Here is a 9,987-nt window from a genome sequence, read left to right as displayed (position 1 = left end):
TTTCAGAAATCAGTGATATAAAAACACTAGGCACTCACGTGTAAAATGTTAGACCACTTTGTGTGTTAATTAAGCATCTTAAACAACTTCTAAGTCTCATGCATTTTGCCATTCCTTGTCTCTTACTATTTTATATTAATTGCAATTTAAGTACATTGTAGCTATGCATAATAATATTGCAATGATATGTAAGTACACATGTATTTACCATGTAACTACTATGTAAATACACAGTAATTAGAGACACTTAATGTAAAGTGTTACCAAAATAACTTATGAAATAAATATTGACTAGTACAATAGGCAAATTATGGGGGTATTCAAGTGCTGTAATTACTGTCAGGAATGTGTTTAATGTATGACGTACTCAGGGTGAACCCATATAACACAGAGGCCACATGTATTTTTCACAGTAAATTACACCCGTTTAAACAAAGATTGACTCCAGATCTCTTTTCAGAAGTTTATAGACAGTAAAGAAAGATTCAGAGAGTAATGTAAAAATAGAATTTTAATAAACCTTTGATTAACTTTGTATTTTACAACTTGTCGGACTGTGACAAATTCATAAAGTTTGTATTTAGGTCTCTTGCTGTCGGTGTTTGGTGAAATCATAACTGTCTGTGGCGGAGTGTCCCGCCCCTATTTATTATTATTTGTATTTTTGTTTGCGGCGCGGGTAAAAGCGCCGCGTCTTTTGTTATTATATTTAAAAACCTCGTGAGGATGCATGGCTGATCAGCTACTGATTATTTAACTAGCTGACAGTCATGCATCCTTACCAAACACGTGCAGACTCTGGCCGGGGGATAATAAGATAATTACCAACTAGTTAAATCCCTCGGCCAGAGTATATAAACCAGCAGCACTATGCACTCGGGGTGTGGAGTGTTCGAGAGTGGAGAACGGGAGAGAGAGAGGAAGAAAACAATTGCTAAAACGTGCTGGAGTATCCAGCACGAAACTTACTTGTTTGTTTATTCGTTCGGCCCTCGTGCCCTTTGGTTTGGTGTTTTGTTAAATCTTTTGTTTTTGTTCTGTTTATTAAATACGCTGAGTGCACCAGCACTCAGCTTCAACCGCCCATCCACTGTTTTGGTTTGAGTTACTTCCTGGTCCGTGACGTCATCCACATCACCACTGCGAGCCAGACTGCCACATATGGTGTCCTGCGTGGGACAAACAACGCCTCCAACAGCCGGACCAGGAACAGCAAAGGAAGTTTTTTTCGTGTTCGTTTTTTCAAATAGTGTTTTTTGTGTTTGAAAAAAAAAAAAAAAAAAAAAAAAAAATGGATGAAGTGGACGCCTATATGGAGAGGTGGCATGCGCATCAGAGGGAGTTGAAGGAAGGAGGGGCTACATGGTGCCTCGCCTGCCTGGAGTATGGGCACCTCCCTGAGGTGTGCCCATATGAAGACCCCCTCTTTGTGCAGGCCTTTGATCGAGGTGAGGTGGAGACTGCGGAGGAGTGGATCCACCTGAAGGCCATACCATCGCCGCAGGTGGATCAGGAAACCTGCCTCACCTGCCTCAAAGGGGAGGAGTGGTGCTTTGCCGTCGGCAAGGTCGGGCACAAAGCACCCGACCAACCCCCTCCATGGCAGGAGGTGGAACTGCTGGTCCCGAAGAAGGGAAGGAGGGGCGGTGCTAAGAAGGCAAAGAAGCCCGCACGTCCTGCGCCTGAGTGGGAGGAGCCCGAACGTCCTGCGCCTGAGTGGGAGGAGCCCGAACGTCCTGCGCCTGAGTGGGAGGAGCCCGAACGTCCTAAGCCCAAGAGGGGGGAGTCGGTGCATCCACAGCCCAAAAGGGAGGAGTCGGTGCGTCCACAGCCCAAAAGGGAGGAGTCGGTGTGTCCACGGCCCGAAGAGAGGGAAGTCGGGGCTTCCACAGCCCTAGGACCCAAGCTGCAGTCCCAAGAGCCAGAAGGGGAGGAGTTACAGGCTCAACCCCCTGAATTTTTCTGGGGGGGAGAAGGGCAGGATGCTGGTGTTCCCCAGCAGCCTCTATTTATGCTGCTGAAGGGAGCACGGCACACACCAGCCCAGCCGCCACAGCAGAGGGAGCCAGCACCGCCACAGCCTCCCTCTGAGTGGCCAGCATCCGCCCCATCGCCTCTGCCTCCACCACCACCAGGAGCAGAGCAGCAGGAGCTGCCTCTGTCTCCACCACCACCAGGAGCAGAGCAGCAGGAGCTGCTTCTGTCTCCACCATCACCAGGAGCAGAGCAGCAAGAGCTGCCTCTGCCTCCGCCGCCTCCACCGTCGTGGGAGGACTGCTTGCCCCTCCCACCTCCACCAGCAGAGGGTGAATGCCTGCTGGTTCCGCCTCCACCGTCGTGGGAGGACTGCTTGCCCCTCCCACCTCCACCAGCAGAGGGTGAATGCCTGCTGGTTCTGCCTCAACCGCCGTGGGAGGACTGCTTGCCCCTCCCACCTCCACCAGCAGAGGGTGAATGCCTGCTGGTTCCGCCTCCACCGTCGTGGGAGGACTGCTTGCCCCTCCCACCTCCACCAGCAGAGGATGAATGCCTGCTGGTTCTGCCTCAACCGTCGTGGGAGGACTGCTTGCCCCTCCCACCTCCACCAGCAGAGGGTGAATGCCTGCTGGTTCTGCCTCAACCGTCGTGGGAGGACTGCTTGCCCCTCCCACCTCCACCAGCAGAGGGTGAATACCTGCTGGTTCCGCCTCAGCCGCCGTGGGAGGACTGCTTGCCACTCCCAGCTCCACCAGCAGAGGGTAAATACCTGCTGGTTCCGTCTCAGCCGCTGTGGGAGGACTGCTTTCCCCTCCCACCATTGCCATTGCCTGGGGATGGCTGTTCTGCATCGCCTGGGGCTGCCTTTTGTTCTCCACAGGACACAGGGTACGAGGGAGAAGTGGAGCTCCCGCTGCCGCCTCCATGGCCAGGGGCTCCCCTCCCGAGTTCGCCTTCCGAGGGTCCGCTGCGGCTGCCGTCGCCTTCCGAGGGTCCGCTGCTGCTGCCGTCGCCTTCCGAGGGTCCGCTGCTGCTGCCGTCGCCTTCCGAGGGTCCGCTGCTGCTGCCGTCGCCTGGGGTCGCCAGGGATCCTGCTTCGCCTGGGGTCGTCGAGGGTCCGGCTTCACCTGGGGTCGCCAGGGATCCTGCTTCGCCTGGGGTCGCTACACGATGGCCGGAGCTCCATGAAAGGGAGCTGCCAGAAATGAAGAAAGGGGGGGAGGTCAGGAGACCAGCTCCCCCAGCCGCACTTTCGCGGCTGGAGATCATGTGGTCAGAGCCCCACGGAGGGGAACTGCTGGCCGTGAAGAGGAGGGGGGAGGTCAGGAGACCAGCTCCCCCAGCCGCACTTTCGCGGCAGGAGTTTGGGTGGTCAGAGCCCCACGGAGGGGAACTGCTGGCCGTGAAGAGGAGGGGGGAGGTCAGGAGACCAGCTCCCCCAGCCGCACTTTCGCGGCTGGAGATCATGTGGTCAGAGCCCCACGGAGGGGAACTGCTGGCCATGAAGAGGAAGGGGAAGGTCAGGAGACCAGCTCCCCCAGCCGCACTTTCGCGGCCGGAGATCATGTGGTCAGAGCCCCACGGAGGGGAACTGCTGGCCGTGAAGAGGAGGGGGGAGGTCAGGAGACCAGCTCCCCCAGCCGCACTTTCGCGGCAGGAAATACTGTGGCTGGAGCCCCATGAAGGGCAGCTGCCAGCCATGAAGAAGGGGGGGGAGGTCAGGAGACCAGCTTCCCCCGCAGCAATTTCGCTGCAGGAGAAAGGGTGGCCGGCCATGAAGAAGGGGGGGCAGGTCTGGAGACCACCCCCAAAAATTTTTTGGCCAGAGGAGCCGGCCGGTGCGCGGGCCATTGGAACGCTACGGCTGTTTGGGTGGGAGGAGGACATCCCACCGTGGCCGCCACCTTTGGTCCGCTGCTGCCCCTGTTCCTGCGCCGGGACTGCTAACCGGGACTTTGGGGACTAAGGGGGGAGGTGGCCGAAAAGGCCATGTGTGCTGCGCACAAGGGGGGGCATGTGTGGCGGAGTGTCCCGCCCCTATTTATTATTATTTGTATTTTTGTTTGCGGCGCGGGTAAAAGCGCCGCGTCTTTTGTTATTATATTTAAAAACCTCGTGAGGATGCATGGCTGATCAGCTACTGATTATTTAACTAGCTGACAGTCATGCATCCTTACCAAACACGTGCAGACTCTGGCCGGGGGATAATAAGATAATTACCAACTAGTTAAATCCCTCGGCCAGAGTATATAAACCAGCAGCACTATGCACTCGGGGTGTGGAGTGTTCGAGAGTGGAGAACGGGAGAGAGAGAGGAAGAAAACAATTGCTAAAACGTGCTGGAGTATCCAGCACGAAACTTACTTGTTTGTTTATTCGTTCGGCCCTCGTGCCCTTTGGTTTGGTGTTTTGTTAAATCTTTTGTTTTTGTTCTGTTTATTAAATACGCTGAGTGCACCAGCACTCAGCTTCAACCGCCCATCCACTGTTTTGGTTTGAGTTACTTCCTGGTCCGTGACGTCATCCACATCACCACTGCGAGCCAGACTGCCACACTGTCATATATAACTTTTTATATGGACAAAGTGTAAACTATAGGTAATTTTAATAAAGTGTTAAATTGTACAACACAGCTGCACAGTAGGGTTGGAATAGACAGTTATTGTGTCAATAAATTGTTTAGTCTTTATTAATTATCACATTGACAAATTATTATCAATAATTGTATTATCAACAATAATTGTGCATTTGTTCATAAAGCCATGCTGTGATGGGGGTGGGGTCGGGCTCTGTAGAGAAGAGGGGCTGGCAGAGTTGAAAGGTCATGTGATTGGAATGGAATGAGGAAGGCTGTTCAATCCTGGCACTTAGGATTCTCCAGACAAGATCAAAGCAAGAAAGTCAGATTCTGAGAAAACAGGATTAGAACTCATCAGAACCCAGAACCACTCAGTTTCTCGAAATGTCAAAACACCATAAAAGTACAATACAAAATGAAAAAATTACATTTAGAATTACTTACACATTAAATTACCACAGGATGTGGCTGCTCTTCAGTTAAACAATTACATTTGATAGACAGGTGGCAGCAGTACCCTTTACACTTTCTATTTAGTTGCACCCTAGGCTATACAGCTAACCCTTCTCACTGTGATTGGACTATACAGCTAACCCTGCTCACTGTGACTGCTGGGTTATTCTTGAAGAAGGTGCTGCAGATGAAAAGTTCACTGCTAAACTATTTTCTTTTTGAAATGCTTCGTAACGTCGAGGTAATATTTAAAAATGACAGCATGTTAAAAATGAGCTTCCTGTTTTTCGCTGGAGAACAGCACAGTGAAACACACACAATAATCTCATTGGTTATGTTTGAACAGTGACTGTGTCTCTCTCTGCATGCACAATGAAAACAGAGGAGGTTTGGTTTCAGACTGTTAATCCCTCTAACCTTTCAAGCTGTGAAAGGAGTGTGCAGACTAAATGGGGTGAAGGAAGGTCAGGCAGCTTATTGTTCAGTTGGTCCTATCTTGTCAGGCCCATGAGGGGCGCTGAGACTTCAATTACAGTTTCTCCTAGAATAGTGACACTTTATTACCAGCTCTATAATTTACAAATAAAGGGCAGGTAATAATGCACAGGAATCGATGCACTGAGAGCACTTTATCATATAGAGACAAGAAAAATCATGTGTAGACTCTTAACAAAAGCAAATACAGCTAAAGCATCCATGTGCATAGTATTTTACATAGTAATATATGCACTGAGATAAAGTATTATTTAAAAGCAAGAAGCCACCCGATTCTGACATTTTGCATGTTTTCAGTTGCATTGGAATGCTGAGGGTCTTCTTGCTTTTGAAATATAAAGTTTTCTCAATGTATTGATTATGGTCGATTATTGTGCGTTCCATATTTGATTAGGAAATTGGTTACTGAATGATTGCATCTCTTCTACCTATGGATAATGTTGTATTTTGTGAAGTAACAAATGGTTAAATAATAATCTAAGCTGAATACAGCATGAGCTAATCATACAGACATGCATAATATGATATTAAACATGTAAAAAATAAAATATGGTATTGCAGATGGTATATAACATCCTTTTAAAGGAAGGCTGTATTGAGATCTGTGTGTAGATCTTTATAATAGCCACTGTATCTTCTACTCTATCTTTCTGTTTCACCTCAGACTGTAAAAGTGATCATTTAGTGGGATGCAGCAGTATATACTGGTGGCAGGAGAACATTTATACTGTGAGCAGGTCACTATGTTTTCACAATAACCCATCTGACCCATACGAGTCACTTCTGACTATGGTCATGGCTTGGCTGCTTGTTTGATTAATAAAGCATACGTGATACTGTGCAGTTCTATGCTGTTGTGTCTTCATGTGTCCCTACTTTATTAACACCCTAATTAATTTATTAAATTAATACATACTATTTGTTTATACAGGAAGGAAATGCGCTGGACTAGAATAATTACAAATGCTAAAAAAAATTAAATAATGTAACTGTGTAGTTTCCAGATCTTTGATATATTGGTATTTCAACAGATTTTGCTAATATATATATATATATATATATATATATATATATATATATATATATATATATATATATATATATATATTTCATATATTAGGGGTGGCAAATGTATGACAGTATCTGGATATAATCAGGTACAAGTGTTTTATTTTTTAATAATATTATTATTTTGAAATTGTATAGAGAGCTATTTTGAAAGTGCAGGTTAGAGTCAATTCCACAGTTGTGTACTGTAAGATATATTGAAATGTTTGATTTGAAGAGTAATAAAGCAAGGGCACATGTAGCGGGCAGTGTTGTGTGATGCTCTGCTGTGATGGACTCTGTCCCGTCCGTGAGATGAGATCAGGTTAAAGGTTCTCTATGCCCATGAATGCAGAGGAGCTCTTTTGCATAGTGGTTAAGATGTTCGCTTGCGGCGTGCGAAGTCTCTGCCCAGCTTCCACTCTGTTATACACGCATCGCAGATCAAACAACTATTTGGGATTCTTTCACTTTTTAAATTTTTTTTTACAAAAGGCGAAACATTCTCTCACAATTTAAAATATTCCAGTTTAAACACACTTTTCCTAATTTGTTTGTTGGAGTTTATCTTACTTCTCAGAAGTTGATGTAAAGATCATTTACAGAATGTTTAGACTGAGAACGACGCATTATCAAAAACAGTCAAGTCAGAAGAAAGGGTCAGCCATATAAAGATGGGATCTCTTCAAAAAGGGACCAAGTCGTGAAGTAATTGGGGTTGATCTTTTTTATATTTTTATTGCAGCTGTAACTACTTGCAACAATATGAATTGTGTACTTTTCGTGGAACTGAACCCAAGTCTCGAGGAGAGACCAGTTACTGGACAGTGACTACTAAGCCATGCTGACGTTCCAGTTTACTGTTTTATTTTATCCAAACTCGGCTTAAGTGAATTATTTGGGTGTTATCAGTCCAAAATGCCTCAGGCCATGGTAGTAGCTAAAAATTCAATTAAAAAAAAAAAAAAATGTAAAAAAAAAAAAAAAGTGCTACACAGTTTAAACCAGACATTCCCTGCTGTCCAGACTATTGGAATAACGTGTGTATTGGTACTTGCAGAGTAGATAGGCCCTTGACAGTAACCGGTTTGAATTGGTCCTAATACTGACCAGGACATACAGCTCCTCATTCCCTTGCTAACTGGGTTGGGCTGGGTCTCACATGCTGATTTTGGTAATCTGTGTGGTTTGTAAATGCAGATAATCATGAAAACGCATATTCCATGTAGAACTCCTGCCTGGATTATGAGGTCTTTTCCGCTGGGGGGTCATTCTCACAGCTGCTGTGATGTGTTAATGTAATTCATGTGTGAGTGAGGCCACAGAGGCTGGATAAGGGCATTGATTATTTTTATAATGCTTGGGAATAATTATGAATAAGGCTGTTTTTTATACTGGGGAAAATTGGATAGTCACAAATCATCTTAATCCCCTGTTGTTTTTCATTATTCATTTTTTTCCTGGTAACTGCAACCATATTTGTATTGTCTGAGATTTATTTGTTTCCCTGATGACTGCACCACATTCATGCCAAATAAACAAATAATTCATTACAATACACTGAATGGGAAATATTTAATACCCATATTTAGCAGAAAGCTACTTTTTTTAAAACAACAAAACAAGTTTCCTTGGATTAAATAGTACAATAATGTGCCTCCTTGTTGCTGGATATTATACTTGTATTGGCAATTGATTGCAAATTAAGTCAGTTCCTGTTCTTGCAGGCTCATTGTGCAAACATACTAAATGCTCCGATGACAAAGCACACTCAGAAGAACAATTCTAGATTTTTAAATAAAAACCTATAATCCCATCCCACACAGTGACATTTCAGAACTGTCTTTTTCCCACGAGAATAAACTATGACCATTAAACCAATTGGCATGAAAGGGACTTTATATAATTTGCATTTAATTTGCAAAAATTGTAATAATAATGCTGGAATAGTTAGTAAGCATTGGAAATGATGATCTAAGCAGAAACACCCATCATTTTAAAACGATCGATCGAAATGAAGGTAAAAAGGTGTAGCGAAAAAGGCATTAGACGAAATGTTTGTCAGCTGGACTTAGTCTCTTAAAAGTTTTAGCAGAAGCAACAATAAACAAAATAATATAGAACAAACATAATAGGACAGTAAATAAGATTATTATAAGATTTTTATTTTGCTCAATACATTATATAATAACCAAGTTCGCAAACAAAGGTCCTTTACTTTGTTTCATGCTACAGCAGAGCCTGCAGGTGACTGATAAGCCTGTGTGGTGCTGCAGGTAGCAGCATGTGCACACGTGTCTAATTCACAGAGTGCATCAAGTGAAGAAACTTGTTCACATGCAGTTTCAAAAGGGATTGGAAAGTATTAGCTGGTAACTGAAAATGTCATACAGGCGCAACATGATTTTGTGCAACATGGTTTTCAATTCATTATGGAGGTAGCACCAGTACAATGGGGCAGAGATTAACTAAGTGACATGATTCTTGATTTTGTAAAGTTGTGACCGTGTTCTCAGCTTTATAATACGAAGATCAATGTCTTGCAGCTTCCATCGTGACATCCTGTGTTTTTTTTATATATTTCCTGTAGTGGCTAATCTTAGATAGGACAAAAGCCTGCTTTAGGTGTCAGGAGACTCAATGCTTGCAACTGGCTGGTTAGCAGTGTGGCTAAAAATGAAGGTGACATACCTGAGGTGTGAAGTGATGTCAACATGCAAATCGCTGTGTTTACAGATCAAAAGATTTCAGATCAGAAAATAAAAGTAGCACATACTGGCACAGCAACATAATGTCATAACTCAAAGTTACATATCTGTTACAGAGCCTATAAGAATATTGTGGTGTTTCTACCCCAAGGTCACACCAGGCTTGCATGAACAAATGTGGTACAGAGACCATCTGTGTGTATGCTTGTGGGTGCATGTGCATGTGCATGCATGTGTGTGCGTGTGTGGGCGTGCATGTGTAAATAAAAAGTATGTTCTATCAAATGATATGCAATCACATGTTCCAATAATATTTCATTTTATAACTTTTTGTGGTTATTTATTCATTCTTTTGTATCTAGTCCCAGGTGTAAATTGAACGGTTCTTATTCAGGTATTGCCACTTTACTTTTTTGTGGATGTTTGGTATATTGAGGCTTTGATAATAACAGCACAGATGGGAATCATTACTGCACAGTGTACCTCAATTAGGGCTAAATACAGTACACTGCACTATGAATCAGGGAGCTCAGAGTAAGTACTAGGCTATAATCCTTTTTCTTTGGTACAGGGTTTTTTTTTATCTGTGTATATCAACCATTCTTTTAATATACTAAGTAACCTTCTTTAATATTCCATATAGATTTTTATACCATGTGGTTCATCCCATCTTCAAAGTGTTACTGAAACGTTATCAAGTTTAGGAGCTGCACAGGTGAACGTATGGGT

At 44.4% G+C, this 9,987-nt stretch overlaps 1 protein-coding gene across 1 annotated transcript; it reads left to right on the top strand.

The window, feature by feature from the left end:
- Positions 1-788: 788 nt before the first annotated feature.
- On the top strand, positions 789-3,301 carry LOC131701610 (basic proline-rich protein-like). Its single transcript, XM_059000488.1, has 2 exons — positions 789-2,738; positions 2,858-3,301. Exons 1-2 carry the CDS (start codon positions 1,292-1,294, stop codon positions 3,163-3,165), a joined length of 1,755 nt encoding a protein of 584 aa, XP_058856471.1. The 5' UTR covers positions 789-1,291; the 3' UTR covers positions 3,166-3,301.
- Positions 3,302-9,987: the final 6,686 nt, after the last annotated feature.

The sequence above is a fragment of the Acipenser ruthenus genome, chromosome 25, assembly GCF_902713425.1.
Source record: "Acipenser ruthenus chromosome 25, fAciRut3.2 maternal haplotype, whole genome shotgun sequence".
Classification (NCBI taxonomy): Eukaryota; Metazoa; Chordata; class Actinopteri; order Acipenseriformes; family Acipenseridae; genus Acipenser; species Acipenser ruthenus.
The sequence above is the reverse complement of the archived record's forward strand: the minus strand, read 5'-3'. Positions and strand labels throughout refer to the sequence as shown.